Source organism: Octopus bimaculoides, chromosome 3, assembly GCF_046866305.1.
Source record: "Octopus bimaculoides isolate indiv1 chromosome 3, ASM4686630v1, whole genome shotgun sequence".
Lineage (NCBI taxonomy): Eukaryota > Metazoa > Mollusca > Cephalopoda > Octopoda > Octopodidae > Octopus > Octopus bimaculoides.
The window spans coordinates 67,585,998-67,606,251 of NC_142930.1; the positions used below are offsets into that span (position 1 = coordinate 67,585,998).

The following is a 20,254-nucleotide window of genomic DNA, read 5'->3' on the forward strand; positions in this document are numbered from 1 at the left end:
TTCAAATATAATTAATACAGTTACTAAATTCTTTGGAAAAAGTTGCACTGAGGATGACATAAAATATTTAAATAATCTGTCTACAAATATAGAGGGGTTAAAAGTTGAAATCAAATAAAATATTAAAAAATTAATTACAGAAAAAAAATTTTGCTTTTTAATTAATATACTAAAATGAAGAAAATTTCTCACAAAGCTTGTTTCCTTTGCTAAGAAAAAAAAGGACTGCAAATAGCAAGTGAGTTTATATATATATATATATATATATATATATATATATATAGTCACAATGAAGATATTTATCCAAGATACAGGGATACAAGATATAGGGATATTTATCCAAGATACACTGCTTTAATATATTAAATTTTGATGAGATAATCCTTCAATGAACATATCATATAGAATATTGTAAGATATCAGACATTTTTATTGAGTTAGAAAACAGAGAGATCTAAAGGATACAAATTAATTTATTAATTAATCAACATATTAACCAACAATTGTTTCATTTCTCAAAGAAGATTAAAATTACAAAACATATGAAGTATATTTTTATATATGTTTTGTAATTTTAATCTTATTTGAGAAATGAAACAATTGTTGGTTAATATGTTGATTAATTAATAAATTAATTTGTATCCATTAGATCTCTCTGTTTTCTCTATATATATATATCTATAACTATAGTATAGCTGAGTTTGTGAGTGTGTGTATGTGTTGCATCTATAGAAATCCACATTAAAAAATCTAATTACTGCACTGGAAAGTTCACATCAAGAAAATTCCGTTGATGTAAAAAATTTTACGAAAAAGTGGAAAATGTGGATTTCTATACACTTTAATATATATATATATATATATATATATATATATATATATATATATATATATATATATATATATTGTTGTACCATTCTTATGAATTTATATATATACCCTTATAGGGCTATTTTTTGCTGGAAATTGATACATTTGTATTAATACATTTGTATTGAAATATTTTTCATTGTTGACTTCTTCACTGTTCTCAGTTCCATTAACGGCTTGGCGTTCGGGCGAGTATACTTGGCATTGATGTGGCAACATTTGAAATGTTGTCTAGGTGAATGCAGCTGATGAGGACTAATCAGATTTACGTTGTGAAACGTATTTGAAAAGTCTGAAACCTGGGTACTGCATTATCCTTAATCTGGGTTGTTCATTTTCGGATGTTCTTCCTAAGGTAAGACAAGTTTTTCATGTTTTGTTGCACACACGCATTTTTGCCAGTATATACGCAGTGAAGCTATACAATAGCGTCGTATTTTATACCGATTGCTATTGTCCAGTAAATATCAGTACCTTGTTGTACCATTCTTATGAATATATATATATATATATATATATATATATATATATATACATATGTATATATGGATAAAGGACATCACCAACTGTCTAAACAACATGAAATACGTAGACAAACAAGATAAATATGTAAACAACAAGAGAAAAAATGGAAAACAAGACAAGTGAACACAGAGAAACGACCCTTCATCAGTTGTCGGCTGTCTCTCTACTCGTCATTTCGAGCATTCAATGACAATATAACTCTTCAAAAGCAGTTGCTGAGAGGAAAATAGTGAACACTGGGAGAAATATTTTCTTTGAAAAGAGAAAAGATAGAAGCAATAGATAGAAGATGTCCAGTCCTTAGAACATCGTGCAAGAAAAGAAAGATGGATGATGGTCACTTGTGAGCAACAAGAAAAAGAGAAAGAGGGGGAGATTGAGAGACAGATAGAAAACGGTGAAGGGGAGAAAACAGTATAGAGTATTTAACTGAATGCCACGCATCCATTTCCAAGTGTGTATATATATATATCTATATATATATATATATATATATATATAACAGTATTGTTTATTGACAGATTTAAAGATCTGCAGATTATTTTAATAACTCTGTCCTTTCTTTCTTTCTTCTTTTTCTTTTTGGCGTGTTAGTTTATTTTGCCTAATTATACTTTTCCCTTTTGTATTTAAGGAAAACATTTTTTCACATTTCAGGAAGAAGGCAGTTTAGAAAGTACCATTCGAAAATTGAGTTTTCGATATGATGAAATGAAGTTCAATGACGATTTTTCAACTGCTTCTTATGATAATTTTATCAAATACCTTAGTGAACCATCAAAAACTCCAATTCCAGAAAAACACCAATTGTCAAGTCTCTCTCTGCCAAGTTCATTTATAGCCAAAGTTTATGGATTCTTGAGTATGTTAAGCTATATCTCTAATACTGGAAAATGATTTATCTGCTAACCTATTTCATTATTGATATCATTGCTATCATCATCATTGCCATCATCATCATTGCCACTGCAATATCCAGTGCCTTCCCACCACTGCCAAACTATAAAATGGTAATAGTAGTAATAATTTCTAACAAGTCTACAATTTTTAAGGGAAGGTGCAGTTGATTAAATTTGATCCAATACCAGGTTGGTACTTATTTATTAACTCGAAACATGAAAGGAAGAGTCAATGTTGTGAGAGTTGAAATCTTATAAAAAGATGTTCTTAAGTATCAGAAAGTATTTTGTCTGCCGTCCACCACCACTTCCCCAACAATAGTAATAATAATTGTTTCAAATTTTTGCCTAAGGCCAGCAATTTTGGATGGAGGGTGCTGTTGATCCCAGATTTTAACCAGTACTTTCTTTTATTGTCTCTGAAAGTTGATTGCAGCAAAATTTAAACTCAGAACATAAAGAGCCAGAAGAAATGCCATTAAGCATGGTAATGATTCTGCTAGTAATAATAATAAAAGTTCGTGATAATAATTTTGCAGCCTTTTTTTTTTCTATCCTGACTTGGATTTAAAAAATTTGTATATGTTTGTATATCGATGTAACATGATTACATACTGATGATAATTTCCATCAATGTCATCATGTTAATATTCTTTTCAATTCTGGCATGGTCTTGCCTTACAATACATGTCTACTCAAGTCTAGAAATATTTTTATGAAGCTAATGCTTTATAAAAGGAGGTGATGACAAGTGGCCAAGACTTTGGCGATATGCTGTGCTTAAAAAGACTTGTCAAGACAAGTGAAACTGTAGTCATGGTTGTTGCCAGTATCATGTAAAAGGCACCCATGAAATTGTAGTTGTGGTCGTTGCTGGTATTATGTAAATGGACCCATGCTGGTGGTACATAAAAAGCACCCATTACACTAAGAAGGGCATCCAGCCAGAGAAATCATGCCAAATCAGACTGGAGCCTGGTGCAGGTCTCTGGATTACCAGTTACAATCAAACCATCTAACCCATGCCAGCATCGAAAGTGGACGTTAAATGATGATGAAATAATGATCCATGAAAAAGGATGAGGGACAAAGATGTTTGATGCATGCAATTACTGAGTCAAAATTAAAATAAAAAAATTTTGTTTCATTTCTTTGTTGATCTTTCTTAATTAAAAATAGGAATATCTAAAAACAATTTATTTAATTTATTTGAAAATGTATTATTAATCATAGGATCTTTTCCTTAAATTAATATTGCCTTCATTACCTTCTTATCTTGCATCAGTTAGTAAAATATCTACTTAATAATTTGTCTTTTTTTTAAACAATTTTTTATTCTACTCTGTGCAATTAATTGTTTTAGATTAACTGTTCTTTCAGTTTAATCCTGTCTGCTTTATTGTATGTATTTCTTATCAGCTTGTTCACACTATAGTTTTAAATTATTTTCTATCAACAACAGATTATTTTCTTTTAATAAACCAAATTTTACATATAGAAGTTTTTTTAGAATCTTCACATTTTCAAAAATATGATTAGTTGATGTTGAAACAATTAAACGAGGAGGAATATTTCTGTAATGAACACCATGAATAATTAACTTTGAAAGACAAAATAATAAACAATATCACACAATTCCTTTAATTAGTGGGATAAGTAGTGCTTCTGTTATTGTGTCAAAGAAAATACAATATTGAACAAAATGTCTTGCAATATCTAATTACATTCTGGGTTCAAAGTCCACCAGAAATTACTTTGTTTTCATCCCACTGACATCAATAAAATAAGTAGCAGTAATATACTATTAGACCAGTGCTATCACAATAGACCTCCTGTATTTATTTGTGGCCTTGCATCAGTGGAAGAAATCAATGTTACTTTTGTTGATTCTAATAAAATAGTTACATAATCAATTTGAACCATTTTCTCCATAGTTTGCTTAATTTGTCTAAATTTAACTTTTTACTTCATGTCAGTCACACCATGCATGTTACACACAAATCTACAATCACATGTGGTTGTTTGTACTGCTAGATACTGCAACCAAATCTCCTTCAAATTACATTCTGTCATCTTGAAAAGGAAGGTCCTATATATGTTAGAAAAAGTAACTAAATCTTCAGATAACACTACAATCTTGGAAAGGGAAAGCCAAGAGGTCAGGCTGATGATAACAGATCATCATTAATCATAATTCTATCTATTTGTAGTTTACCTGGTGTTAAATAACAGCAATAATCTAAATCTACCCACTGTGTATTGCCTACTTATATATCTGGTAGTAGGGCCCTGGTTTGGGAGTTCCAGATTTTTAAGGAGTGTGGAATCATCTAGTTACTATTATTCCCAAGTCCTGTCTGACTGGATTAGTAGTGCCAGCTATGGTCTAATTAGTATATTAGAGCTTGCCTACCTTTGCATGTAAAAACTGGACCTGACGGAAGAAACTTTTATGATTCAACAGAGGGGAAGGTGGCTGCAGTAATGCATTGAGGGGTGCAGAGAGCAAGATAAGGCATCTAAAACATCTCTGTCATCCACTGTTTCCATCCCCAGTTTTCTTGATCTGTTCTTGCTACAGGACTGAAGTTGGTAATGAACAAAAGAGTGAGGTGAGGTTGAGAGTACACAATACATCTTCACTTTAAACAAAATCAACAGTCATCCTTAATGATGACTAAATAGTCGTCATTGCTCTGAGTGATGAAGATGAATAAAAGCAGATTATTATCATTAGCAAATCATAATCATATCATCCATGTCTTTCAGACATAAGTGTAGATATTCAGAATGCTCTTATCTTTGTTGGCACCATGAGATTTCTCTTTCTTTGAATGCATGTATCTTTGTGTATTTCTATTTTTATAATATGACATTTTTATATTTCATCTTTGCTATATTCTAGATGGAGGCCGTGCATCTAATCATTTAAATCTTGGTATGCCAATACACTCTTTAAAGTTTGATGATTTTAAGGAAAACTTGTTACTATTCATGGATATCTACCAAATTCCTCGTGTAAGTTTTTGTATTGTAATTATCTGTAGTCTCAGTAGGTGCTTAGTATAAATATAAGGATTCCTTATTAAGTGCTGGAGTATAGCTGTATTAAATGCAAGGGCTACTTTTGATATTAGAATTTAGTTTTAAATGAATATATATCAAACTTTGATAACATTCTTAAAAATTCCTTAAAATGACAATGTGTATTTGCTGCTTTTCTCACCTATTAGCTATGTGTTTGAAATAAGTGTCTACAATAAAATATCTTCCCTAAGCCTTTAGGAGCTTCTAAATACTGTTAATGTAATGAAAGATACATTTTTTTCTGGTTAAAATGAAAGACTATTGCAGGTAATATGCTGAGATGTTATGGCATCAAATTTTTACAGATATATCATCTAATGTCCACTTAGCTTTCACTGTTGTTTAACCCTGTTGTTACTATATTTCTAGAGGAATACATTGATTATGTCTTTTAACCCTCTTGGAACACCCAGGCTGATTGATCAGCCCAAGGGATACAAGCTAAAAGGATTTTGAGGCTTATCCACTGGCTTGATGGAACAAATGGGAATGGTTGATTTTGAAGTGTGATAGCTAATCAGAGATTGTCTTCCAGTAGATGTCCCTCAGCAGAAAAAAATTTGGACTTTTTGCCTACACATTCCAAAATACTGTGTGTTTCAAACGGGTTAATTATCTTTGAAAATAATCAAGAATTTGAAGAAATTGATACATTAAATTGGTGTTTGGAATGTAATTTAACAAAATGTGCTAATATAAGCTTATGACAGAAGGTTTTAATTAAAATTTGAACACTTTAAAAATTAGAGGTACCCCGAGACCAGAGGCAATTTCTGCAAGTTGTTATTGAAAAGGTCAAAACGAAAACCTCTGACTCAGTATTGTTGGTGAAACTTATCTAAAGGCCATGTTCCCTACTAGAATAGTGTGTTCTTTTTTATACACGCTATTTGCCATTCATTTTATCTTCTAATGGACAATATGTTTCGATTATTTTATTGTATTTTTCTGTTGTAGCCAGGTTACATATTTTTGCACATATTCACACATGTATTCAAAAATACACATGCATATCTGTTGACTGGACTGAACTTAAAGCTATTATTTCTATAATTGGAAATAATTTGGATTTCAAATGATGTATATACTCTGAAATAGATAAAAAGAATAAGGCTAATTATCTAACGACTTTTAAATAACTTTAGTGTTAACTCATTGGGATATACATGTGTAACTGTTGTGCATTCTTGGGCGTTTTAGATGATTCTGTTTCCTCGGACTGCTTAGCTTGAACTCTGCTTTTGGCTTAAAGAAAGGCAGTGAGTGTGGCATCATCATCACCATCATCATCATCATCACCATCATCATCATCATCACCATCATCATCATCATCACCATCATCATCATCATCTTTCTCATCATCATCATCACCACCACCACCACCACCCACGACGACAACCACCACCACCACCACCATCATTATCATCATCATCATCATCATCATCATCATCATCATCATCATCATCATCATCATCATCATCATCATCATCATCATCATCATCATCATCATCATCATCTGCATGGGTTATGGCTTGACTGGAAATGGTAAGCTGGAGAGCTGCACCAGGCCCCAGTCTATTTTGGCTTGATTTCTATGGTTGGATATCCTTCCTAATATCAACCACTTCACAGAGTGTACTGAGTACCTTTAATGTGTCACCAGCACAAGTACCTTTAAATAATATTTAAGTAGATTATCATCTTATTTTCCAGTAGTTAATTTGAAGGGATTTTCTTAGATTGGTAGAGTGTAGATAATTGAGTGAAGTTACTATTCAGTTTGAATTCTCACATGTTAGGAGTTGAAAAGATTGAGAGAGAGTTCCAATGGAAGGCTGTTATAAAGAAGAGGGATGAGGGAAAGTATGCTATGTGGTCTTGTTGGGGTGATGGGAAGAAAAGTGATATGTATATCATGCTAGTTCCTGAGGAAACATGGAATGAAGCCAGCAAGTTCAGAAGGTTCAAAATTGTCATAGTATCAGTAGGGAGTAAAAAATGGACACAGGTTGACAGTGTATTAAAAGTTGTAAGAGTTTTAATTTGTGAAAAGCTTGTCTAATAGATGGACAGCTCTCTTCCTTGACTGAACAGATCTAAGATCAAAGGCATTCCAGTCATGACAATCCAATTTGTTTCCAAAATGGTAGGCTGTGATTTGACTGCTATTTCTAACAGGTCCAGTGATTACAGAGAACAGCTCCCTTGTCAGTACATTCAGTATTCTAGTGTAGAGCATATTTGGATTTTGTGTAAGGCTATTTTTTTCAATTTTTCAGTTAGTCTGAGATGTTTGAGCCAATCATAAAACCTTTTTAGGTCCTCCTAGACAAGGAGTCAAGGCTAGGTCGGTGAGTTTGATACAGCTGATTACAATTGAAATATTTTCTAGCTTTCAAACTCTGTAAAGAAATCAGTTTAGTCACTTGAAAAATATGTAGTTGCTATGAAATGTTTTGAGATATTTCAGTGCCTAAATGAGTGATAACTCTTGTTTTGTATTTTTTCTAAGTTGGGAGAATGTTGTGTTATTTATTCCAGAAAATACAAACTGTCTAAAATGCATTAAATTTTTATTGGTATATTTTTACATTATTTTTTGTTTAAATGTTTCTCTTTCAATTTTAGAGTATTGCTAATGGTCCAATTATTGATGAAATTAATATATATTCTGAGTCACTCAAGAAATTCAAAATTTATTTTAACAAACAAGAAACAGCAAGAACTTTCAAAACATATGACTCTTCTGAGGTAACATTTTTTTATGTAGCTCACCAATGTGCTGGATTAAGTTTGGCAAATTATTTCATGAGTATTTCATAAGTCAAAAAATCTCCCTCCTTCTCAATTGTAGATTAACTTTATGGATAGAATTCTTTTATTCTTTTACTTGTTTCAGTCATTTAACTGCAGCCATGCTGGAGCACCACCTTTTTAGTCAAGCAAATTGACCCCAGGGCTTATTCGTTGTAAGCCTAGTACTTATTCTATCGGCCCAAACACAGACACACAAACATATATACACACAAACATACGCACCATTCGAAGCTTTTGAACCTTTTGAACTTTTCTTAACTTTTTTGTACTTTCTAAACTTTTTTCATCGTGATAGATCGCTAGCCACTACACATTCTTTATTTTGTCTCCTTGTTTCTTTCTGTGGAAGAGCGTAGGCTCGAAACGTTAAAGACTTTTTCACTTCCCGAGTGTGAAACTAATACATCTGTTTGCTGTCTACACCACCTGTCTTCGTCTTTTGTTTGTTTTTGTAAATTCTCCCCATATATTACATGCTCATGTGGTCACACTAGTTGATCCTGTCTCCTCTCATTACCCAACGAACTTTTCTTGGATTTTCTACACCTTCTACACTGGACTATTCAACCTGGATTTTCTATCTGGACTTTCTACTCTCGTACACTTCAGCTACACCTATTCTGCCCATGGATTACACTGGATTCCTCTGTTGATGAGAAATCACTCCAATACACCACGACGTTCGAAGCTTATGAATCTTTTGAACTTTTCTTAACTTTTTTGTACTTTCTAAACTTTTTTCATCATGATAGATCGCTAGCCACTACACATTCTTTATTTTGTCTCCTTGTTTCTTTCTGTGGAAGAGCATAGGCTCGAAACGTTAAAGACTTTTTCACTTCCCGAGTGTTTAACTAATACATCTGTTTGTTGTCTACACCACCTGTCTTCGTCTTTCGTTTTGTACAGAGATGCTGCCAGTAAGGTGAGGGTTGGAAATGAGTACAGCAATGAATTCCGGGTAGAGGTAGGGGTCCACCAAGGTTCCGTCCTCAGCCCCCTATTATTTACCATAGTCCTCCAGGCAATCACAGAGGAGTTCAAGACAGGTTGCCCCTGGGAGCTCCTCTATGCTGATGACCTTGCCCTAATTGCGGAGTCACTATCAGAACTAGAGGAGAAGTTTCAGGTGTGGAAGCAAGGTCTAGAATTGAAGGGCCTTAGAGTCAACCTAGCTAAAACCAAAATCCTAATAAGTAGGAAGGTAGATAAAACACAAACCCCTTCAGGTAGATGGCCCTGCTCAGTATGTAGAAAAGGAGTAGGTAGTAACTCTATAAGATGTACCCGGTGCAAGCTATGGACACATAAGAGGTGCAGCAACATCAAAGGCAGGTTAACTAGCAAGTTAGTTTTTGTTTGTGGCAGATGTTCAGGTGCAATAAAGACTGCAAACAAACAGGAAACAACTTCTATCTCATTCCAGGGTGAAAAACTAGAGGTAGTCGATAGCTTCCGCTATCTGGGCGACCAAGTTAGTAGTGGGGGTGGGTGCGCTGAAAGTGTAGCTGCTAGAATAAGAATAGCCTGGGCAAAGTTTAGAGAGCTCTTACCCCTGCTGGCGACAAAGGGACTCTCACTCAGAGTAAAAGGCAGACTGTATGACGCATGCGTACGAACAACCATGCTACATGGCAGTGAAACATGGGCTGTAACTGCTGAGGACATACGTAAGCTCGCAAGGAATGAAGCCAGTATGCTCCGTTGGATGTGTAATGTCAATGTGAATACCCGTCAGAGTGTAAGTATCTTGAGAGAAAAGCTGAACATTAGAAGCATCAGTTGTGGCGTGCAAGAGAGACGATTGCGCTGATATGGACATGTGGTGAGAATGGAGGAGGATAGCTGCGTGAAAAAGTGCCACACCCTAACAGTTGAGGGAACCCGTGGAAGAGGTAGGCCCAGGAAGACCTGGGCTGAGGTGGTGAGGCAAGACCTTCGTACATTGGGCCTCACCGAGGCGATGACTACGGACCGAGACCTTTGGAAATGGGCTGTGCGTGAGAAGACCCGGCAAGCCAAGTAAGATCGTTGCCAGTGCCCCTGGACTGGTTCTTGTGCGGGTGGCACATGAGATGCACCATTTTGAGCGTGGCCGTTGCCAGTACCGCCTGACTGGCTCCTGTAGGATTTTCGAGCGAGATCGTTGCCAGTGCCCCTGGACTGGCTTGTGCGGGTGGCACATAAAAGACACCATTTCGAGCGTGGCCGTTTTCGTGCGGGTGACACGTAAAAGCACCCACTACACTCTCTGAGTGGTTGGCGTTAGGAAGGGCATCCAGCTGTAGAAACTCTGCCAAATCAGACTGGAGCCTGGTGTTGCCATCCGGTTTCACCAGTCCTCAGTCAAATCGTCCAACCCATGCTAGCATGGAAAGCGGACGTTAAACGATGATGATGATGATGATGATATATACAACAGGCTTCTTTCAGTTTCCGTCTACCACATCCACTCACTAGACTTTGGTCAGCCCTAGGCTATAGTAGAAGACATTTGCTTAAGGTGCCATGTCGTGGGACTGAACCTGGAGCCATGTGGTTGGTAAGCAAGCTACTTACCACCCAGTCACTCCTGAACTATTTTGCAGCCCAGCAGACTGAAAGAACAATTTACAAGGGATTTTTTTTTTTTTAGGGTACAATATAATGATCCTTACATATACCTGAAGCATTATATTTATAGATGATAAGAAATGTGAATTTTTTTCTTTTCTCAAGGGAATGAAGAACACATGTAATCATAACTGGATCCTTCATTAGATTCATAAGCTTATTGCTTCACTATAGTGCCTGTCAGGATGCAACATAATATTTATAGCAAAATATGGTTTCATGACACTGTATCCTTGAATATAAGTATGTATGCGTGTGTGTGCGTGTATTAATCAATCATCATTCCTATGTCCACTTTTCCATGGAATTTTGTTAGCATGAATTTTCTCCAGCTGGATTCCCTCCCTGTTGCCAACCCTCACCTGTTTCCAAATAAGGTAGGATTTCTCTATAAGCGGACAGGTTTTCATGGAAGATTGGGAATGGATGACACTGCTTGCATGACAGTAACATTCATTTTACATCTATCAGGATGTCAAAGCAAGACAACAGTGATACACATATGTATACACACTCACACACACACATATGCATACATAAATTTATTTATTTCTTTATTTATTTATTTGTGTGCGTGTGTGTGTGCATGCACGTATGTATGAATGAATGAATGACAGGCTTCTTTCAGTTTCTGTCTACCAAATCCATTCACAAGGTTTTGATCAGCTCCAAGCTATAGCAGAAGACACTCAGCCAAGGTGTCTACAGTGGGATTGAACCTGGGACCATGTGTTTGGGAAGTAAACTGCTTACATTGTTATTTTTAGTGCAGGATTTCAACATTTTGTCTTACATTCAGAAAATAATCAACCAGTTGAAACATATTGCAGGAAGAAATGCAAAAAGTGGGATTAATTGTAGGGAAACAATTTCATAAACATGGACACAAGTACTGAAAGTAGTAATTATTGAGTTATATTAGTTTTTAATTCCTATACTTTATATAAAATGAGTAAACATCTTACATGAACATCCAGTTAAAAATAGTTCATACTTTGAATTTTTAGGCAATCCAAGAAAAGTGGGGTTCAGAGAAACCCAAACTTCTAAAGAAACCTGCTAACTGGCTTCCATTTGTAAAATTAATACCAAGCAAAAATATAGAGCAAGAGAAGAAGTGGACAGAACTGAGGCAGAAAAAACAAATTGATGCGTTATTATTGCAACAGTCTAGTCTACTGAAGATGGCAGACCCTGATGTAATATACCTATTTTTTACGCTCCTTTTTTTTCATTATCTTATCTGAGGATTTCATCATGTTTATCTGTAGGAGTGACATCTAGTCATTCTTAAGGATGACCTGATGACTTACACAGTGACTGTTTAAAGTGAAGAAGAATTGCACACTATGAACTCCACTCTCTCATCTGTGACCATATTGCATCCTGTGGTAAGACCAGGTCGAGGTAACTGGGGATGGAGATCAATGCAATGGATGACCAAAATGCCTTACATGTCTCATCTTGCTCTCTGCACTCCACAATGCATTGCTGCTGCCACCTTCCATTCCATTGAACCATGAAGGTTTATTTTGCCAAGTCCACTTATGATTATCATTACTATCAGGAGATGGGAAGATTACTGCAAAAGTAAGATACTGCAATAGGTGTTTTACTGAAACTAGTTCAGTGAGTTTATTCTGTTCTCATTAAAATGAATTTTTCTTAACTTGTTGTATAACTCCCAGGCCAGCCTTGATCAAGCAAACCTATAATGAAAGATGTTTTAACTGTTATCATCACAAGTTTTCTTTCCGGCATAATGTATCTGTGCTACACCTGTGCAGTTGAGTTACCATGTAGAGCAGAAGTAGGGATTTTTTTTTCTACTAGGAGTGGCTTGCAAGTATGAGAAAAATATTGTGATGAGAAAAATAATGAATCTTTAATTTTCAGAATTCATTGGCATGAAGTTTCATGTTAAATTACTGTTTTGGTCTTTGTGAAATTTAAACTGTTTTTCATGTGGGTTTTTAGAGGATTCATTAGTGAGCAATTTCAAATTTGAAGGCTTGTGAAAAACTTTGCCCATTGCCAAGGAATTCTCCATCCCTGATACAGTGGCTTTCATATTGACTCAACATTATTATTAGATACTGGAATATTGCTACTGATGTACCTGTTCAATTGGGAAAGCATTGCTAAGACATAGTACTTACTTCAGTCACTTCACTGTTAAATAGTTTGTATTATGAATTCATGTAACAAACGTTTTAAATTATAGGTAAAAACTAAATATAAAACAATATAAAATAAAAAAATATTTTTCAATTTTTTAGAAATAATCTCTAACATTTTAATAAGATGAATTACTGTTATTCGGTTATTAATTTTATCGACTATTAGCATCTTTAGATTTTATATATACATGTTTGTATGTTTTGACCAGTTTGATCTCTGATACTTAGCAAGGATCATCTTGAATGTGCATATTTTTCCAAACATGGATTTAAGGTAGAGACTTAGCTTAAATCCTGCACATTTCTAAATGACAAAATATTAACATCCCATATTCTTTGTCAATAATTTTTACTTAAAAAGAAATAAAGGTTCCTTGTTCAAATACAATGTGAGACAAATGTATATACATGAGAATAACACACCTTACTTTAATCTAAAATCAATATCATTGAAATGTAATGTACATGAAATAAATACTTTCAAAGTGAACTTAATAGCATGGGAAATTATCAACTGAATTTTCTTAGAATATTTTAATTTCCTAATTTTTCTAGAAAGTCATAGTTACTTTGAAAAACCATGTATCAATTGCAAATGGGGATAACATGAAAGGTGAAGTAGCTTCTTCAAGTTTTAAGCAGTTCTGTAAGACAGAAAAACTATGGAAGAAGATATATTCAAACCCAGAAGTCTACGTTTTGTAAATATCAAACATTTTTCTTAATATGTTTAATTTAAATATCTAATTTGCCTTCTAATTGCTGTGTTGATATCTCTTTAAAAATGTCAGATGATCTGTCTCTTTCAGACCTATTGTTGTACAAACATTGCAATGCAATTTCTAGAAGACTTTCTGCACAAATGGTGGGGGTATGGCCAACAATATGAGAATCTAAGGGCTTTTTATTATGAACTTTTTAGATGAGTTGCCACAGATAGCATGCATATATATTTATTATCGGAGTGATATTATTGGAGTGATAAAATGAATATTCAGGCTTGAAGAGAGTAAAAAAAAGTTAATTAGTGGTGAAATAACTGAATAGGTAGGCTATTGAATTACTGATTTCTGAGCCATATATTTATATATAGCCATATATAAATACAAGTGTTTTATTGAGTGCCAAGGTAGAATACCTTACTGAATATGCTTCAGTTCTAGCTGTTTAAAACAATGTATTAGAATTATTTTCAAAATATATACTCTTTACTCTTTTATTCTTTTACTTGTTTCAGTCTTTTGACTGTGGCCGTGCTGGAGTACCGCCTTTAGTCAAGCAAATCGACCCCAGGACTTATTCTTTAGAAGCCTAGTACTTATTCTATCGGCCTCTTTTGCCGAACCGCTAAGTTACGGGGACATAAACACACCAGCATCAGTTGTCAAGCGATGTTGGGGGGGACAAACACAGACACAAACACACATACATATATATATATACATATATACGACGGGCTTCTTTCAGTTTCCGTCTACCAAATCCACTCACAAGGCTTTGGTCGGCCCGAGGCTATAGTAGAAGACTCTTGCCCAAGATGCCACGCAGTGGAACTGAACCCGGGACCATGTGCTTGGTAAGCAAGCTACTTATCACACAGCCACTCCTACGCCTATTATATGTATATAAAAATAAAAAAGTCATGTGACTGCAGCATGGTGGATTATGAAGAGGTTGCAGAAGAGCTTAACTAAGCCAACAGTGCTTCTTACATTGATGCTGAGTGGAGGAATCCTAAACGATCAATAGTCAGGATCACCAAACTCTGTCAAGAGAGTAACTGCAATGCATCCGTAGGGGCAGTGTTCGTGGTTGTGTAATCAGCCAATGAAAGATTCACTAAGACTCAAAGTTTCCAATTCAAATTCATAATAATGGAATTAGATGGTGACAGAAAATCATTTGCAAAAGTAGCACAACCGAAGAGAGATTATAATTTCAGAGTAGCTTTCTAGTTAGCTATATGATTCATGCTATGTAATCAGAGATATGCTAATTTTATATTTGTATTATGAAACAATTTTTAGAGAATTGCTGCCTCTGCTAGTAATGGGTTTGTATGAAAAATAAACTATATGAGGCATAAAGAATATGTTGTGACAGGGAAACAAGGTTAGTGTATATAAATCTGGTGTGTGATTGGAGTGAGGAAGACCTACAGTGGCTGCAGTAGAAAGAATTTAGTATTATCTAATTGATGTATAATTTAAACTTATGAAAAAGGTTGTTAAAGATTTGGAGAGTATGTGTGCATTAAATATATTGGGTAATACATACAGGAGATACAAGTATCAGTGTATTTGAAAGAAATGTTGAGTCCTCATGCTATAGTAGTGATTTGATGGATTTTTTTAGTGTCTGCATGTGTATGTCTGTTCATGTGTGTGTACGTATTTATATATACATATACCATGAAAATAGGCACAGGTGTGGTAAAAAGTTTGCTTCCCAACTACATGGTTCCAGGTTCAGTCCTACTATGTGGCATTTTGAGTAAGTGTCTTCTTCTCTAGCTCCAGGCTGACCAAAGATTTGAGAAAGGATTTGGTAGACACAAGCTCAAAGAAGCCCATCATTATATATATATATATATATATATATATATATATATATATATATATGTATATATATATATATATAGTGTGTGTGTGTGTGTGTGTGTGTATTTGAATCTCGTCTTGATATTGCATGGCAGTTGTAAAGTGACTGTCATTGTCATAGAAGCAGTGTCATTCAGTTCCAAGACTGAGTGGCACATTGTGTGTTTGAGCAAGACACTTACTTGCATCTTCTATATCTGGGTATGATATAGTATTTTGTTGGTATCCTCTATCTTTAATAAAATGATATCCAGTAATTTTAAACTTTGCATCTGTAACTGAAGTTAGCCTCACACAGTTTATAACAAAACCTATATGGTCCAGATTTGGCTTATTTAAAAATTCATTCCTACTTGTAATTGGCACCATCTCCACATTGTAAACATAACTTCACAGTTATTATATTATGTAGGCACAGGTATAACTGTGTGGTAAGAAGCTTGTTCCAGGTTCAGTCCCATTGCATGGCACCTTGGGCAAGTGTCTTCTACTATAGCCTTTGGCTGATCAAAGCCTTGTGAGTGGATTTGGCAGACAGAAACTGAAAGAAGCCTGCCATAAATATGTGTGTGTGTGTGTGTGTGTGTGTGTATGTCTTTGTGTCTGTGTGTCTTTGTGTCTGTATTTGTTACCCACCACTGCTCGACGACTGATGCTGGTATATTTCTGTCTCTGTAACTTAGCACTTTGGTAAAAGAGAATAATAGATTAGGTACCAGGCTTAAAAGAGAATAAGTACTGGGGTTGATCCATTTGACTAAAAATTCTTCAAGGTGGTTCCCCAGCATGACCACAGTCAGATGACTGAAACAAGTAAATGATAAAAGATAAATGGTACTTTCATTTATTAAAGAGCGAGTTACTACTGATGTAGAACTGTTGTGAATGGAAATTAACATATATGAGGGGGTGCTGAAACATTCCTGACTTTGGGTAGAAACATTACAGGAGGGTCAGATAATTATGATTTTATTCAACATATTCCCTGCTCAGATTCACACACTTATTGCAACAGTCCTTCAGTTTTTCTATGCCCTGTAAAAGAACTTGGAAGGTTGGGCTTTCAACCAGGCCTTTTGTAATACCCATAGAACACTCCCTTGTATTACTTCACTCATATCTTTTTTTTTTTCTGTTTTTCACTTGTTTCAGTCATTAGACTGCAGTCATGCTAGGGCACTGCCTTGAAGGGTTTTAATCAAAGAAATTGACCCCAGGACTTAGTTTTTTTAAAGTCTAGTACTTATTCTATTGGTTTCTTTGGCTGAACTGCTATGTTACAGGGACATAACACCGATTGTCAAGTGGTGGGGTGGGGTGGGGGTGGGGGCAAACAGAGACACAAAGACATGCACACATAGATACACACACACATACGACAGGCTTCTTTCAGTTTCCATCCACAAAATTCACTCACAAGGCTTTGGTTGGCCCAAAGCTAGAGTAGAAGACACTTGCCCAAGGTGCCATGCAGTGGGACTGAGCCTGGAACAATGTGATTGGGAAGCAAGCTTCTTTCCACACAGCCATGCCTATATATAAGATTTTCACATATTCAAAATAATTTCATTCTGCCACAAGTTTGAGTCAATTATTCTACATAAAAGCATAAATTTATTTAATAAAATCCAAATGTTTAATACTTACTAACTCTTAATGTTAAAATGTTAGAAATCTGTAATTATAAACTTTAAGAGTTGAGAAACTTTTATTTTCTTTGATGAATGTCTATAAAATAATACCATAGCAGATTGGTTCTATGAATTCTCCTTATGCCTAATTAAAAAAATCATTACCTTCTTTGTGGTACAGGAATCAGTCTGAATTAGTAAGTGATGATGACAATGAAAAAGCATCCAAATTGCCAACATTCCGTGCAAGCACCTATGATTATTTCTCAGCAATGAAGATGTTAGGTAAGAGATTCTCTTTACTTGTGTAGTACATTCTGTAAAGTGGTTGGCATTAGGAAGGGCATCCAGCCCTAGAAACTAAGCCAGAACAGATGACTGGAGCCTAGTGCAGCTCTCCAGATTACCAGTTCCAGTCAAACCATCTAACACATGCCAACATGGAAAATAGATGTTAAGTGATGACGACGGTGACAACAAAACGTAGTAACTTACTTTGATACAAAATGACTCTCATTGTACACCTAGCTACATTTTATTTCATCAAAAAGTTCTAAATCCTCCTCCACATACTACTACCATAAAATCAGTGACCAGACCAGCCCTGCTTAACTGTCTTAAAATGTTTTCTTTCACTGTAAGAAAACCAAGATTATTTCATCATTTCAACATATTTTCATATGAACAGATGAAGACATCTAATAAGAATATGATATATGATTTCTTACGATTCCAGAAGTCATGTTTCCAAATTAACTGCCTTGTATCATTGTCAATGAAACACAAAATTTTATGACATTAAATCATACTTCCATTTCATTTTCTTGATTCTGGATTTTTTTTTGTGCATTTTTCCTACTCATCCTCTTACATTTTATCTAAAACCTCCCTTGTATTAGAGTGAAGTATATTGCCACTTAAATGTGGCTGACCCCTAGGGGTGGATGTTACTGTTGCTTTTAGCCCCAGGAGGACATCTCCTCCAGCTGGCTTATCAACACACATCTGTGTCCTGTTTGTTTTGCCAAGGGAAGTTATCCCTCTCATCGTGATCTGTAGCACGAACGGACCCGAGTTTCAGGGTTATTTCCCTTCGTTAGCGTCCGATAGCCACCGATCTGCGATGAGAAGGATAATTCTTGGCAAACTTATGTATCTTTTTCCAGTGAAATTATTCACTGATATCGAAAAAGTGAAAACAAGCAATGTTAATTCTCTAAACGAGGTATTAACAGTAACTGCACGATAAAGTGAAGTATATTGCCACTTAAATGTGGCTGACCCCTAGGGGTGGATGTTACTGTTGCTTTTAGCCCCAGGAGGACATCTCCTCCAGCTGGCTTATCGACACACTTCTGTGTCTGATTTCCTCTTTAGAAAATTAAATTTTACTTAAGCTATTTGTCTGTTGACTAAAATATTTATTTATTTGAATATCTGCATGTTTACTGTATGTAATAGGTACACCATATCTGCCATATCTCTGAAGTGTTGTTAACAGGAAGGGTGTCTGATTGTAAAATATTGCTTCACAAAAGAGAACAATGACAGTATAAGCCCCATTTTAGCAGAGAAAATGGTATTAAAACATTTGTTGTTGTTGCCTAGCTATATGTATATAACTGCCGAAAAATAAATAGGAAAAATAAAGAAAAAATTCAAGGAAATTTTGGAGAGACTTTACGAAGCAGTCACGCAAATTCAGGTTACCATTGGTGGCACCATCATCATCATTGTTGTCATCATCATCATTTTCAACATCATTATCATCTTCATATTTTACATTAGCTTTCTATGCTAGCATGGGTTGGCTAGCTTGACAGTATCAAATGCTTACACTGCTCCAGTTTCAACAGAGTGAATAGATTTATTATTGTGGAAGACTGGTAATAAAGACAATAAAAGAATATTCATTTTTGAGTAAAGGAGATTAGCAAAAAGAAGAAGGGATTTGTGTCAAGGGTTGAATCTACAAGAAAATTATAATTTCATGTCTTTGAATCATATGTCTATTTAGTTTTAAAATATTCTCTTCTGTTGTTCATATTTTAAAAAATTTATTTTAGCTAATTTGAATGTTTATCAATGGAATTCTTAATTTTTATTATCTGTGAGGCAAATTGGTGGAATACTTGTGAACTAAAGATACAGTAGTTTGTATCATATTATTTGCATTCAGCTAAAACATTTAACATGACTGAATCTACTTAAATCTTCAAAGACATATCTAGGGAGTATTGTTCAGACCTTGTAAATAACTAAAGCACCATGAAATTAATTAGTGTTACATAGTCCCTTCTCTCTCTGTTGAAGTGTTTAGACTCTGTGTGTGTGTGTGTGTGTGTGTGTGTGTGTGTGTGTGTGCATGCACATGTGCACCAAGGTACATTTAGAGGTGAAACACAATGGAATATTATTTTACGAATAAGCAAAGTAAATATTAGTAACAATAACTGATCATATCTAAATTAAATTGTTATTTAAACCTTCGTGTTCAAACCTTCTTGTGGTTAGTTTTTAATCTTTCAGCCTTTCAGGATCACTCAATAAATGATTATGAGTAATATACTTAGTTTGAATTATTAAACAGAATTCAACCACTACAAAATTTAATCTCGATCCCAAGTAAGAATTTATATTTCTCAAAAGAAATGAAGCCAGTATGCTCTGCTGGATAGATAATGTCAGTGTGGATATACAACAGATTGTGGGTTATTTGAGAGAAAAACTGGGTATGCGAGACATCAGATGTAGTGTGCAAGAGGGAAGACTGCGCTGGTACAGTCATGTAATGTGTATGAATGAAGGCAGATGCATCAAGACTTGCTTATCTCTAATAGTGGAGGGAACATGTGGTGGGGTAGACCCTAGAAGTCATGAGACAAAGTGGTGAGAAAGGATCTTCAGATGTTGGGCCACACAGGGGATGACAGGACCAACTCCTGGTGGTTTGCTGTGGTTGAGAAGACACATCAAGCTAAGTAAAATCATGGTTGTCTTTGCATACAGGCATGTCCCCTACTCCCCCTCCA

General features: G+C 35.0%; 1 protein-coding gene across 4 annotated transcripts in view; it reads left to right on the forward strand.

Annotated features, from left to right (window-relative positions):
- The window catches only part of LOC106870340 (uncharacterized), a 181,922-nt gene that overhangs the window by 47,619 nt on the left and 114,049 nt on the right, over positions 1 to 20,254 (forward strand). For all 4 annotated transcript variants that reach the window (XM_089349157.1, XM_089349159.1, XM_052966373.2 and 1 more), the window contains exons 8-13: positions 2,053 to 2,257; positions 5,200 to 5,312; positions 8,010 to 8,132; positions 11,819 to 12,010; positions 13,547 to 13,692; positions 17,404 to 17,507. In XM_089349157.1, coding sequence (XP_089205283.1) covers positions 2,053 to 2,257; positions 5,200 to 5,312; positions 8,010 to 8,132; positions 11,819 to 12,010; positions 13,547 to 13,692; positions 17,404 to 17,507 — 883 coding nt within the window. The remainder of the gene's footprint in view (positions 1 to 2,052; positions 2,258 to 5,199; positions 5,313 to 8,009; positions 8,133 to 11,818; positions 12,011 to 13,546; positions 13,693 to 17,403; positions 17,508 to 20,254) is intronic.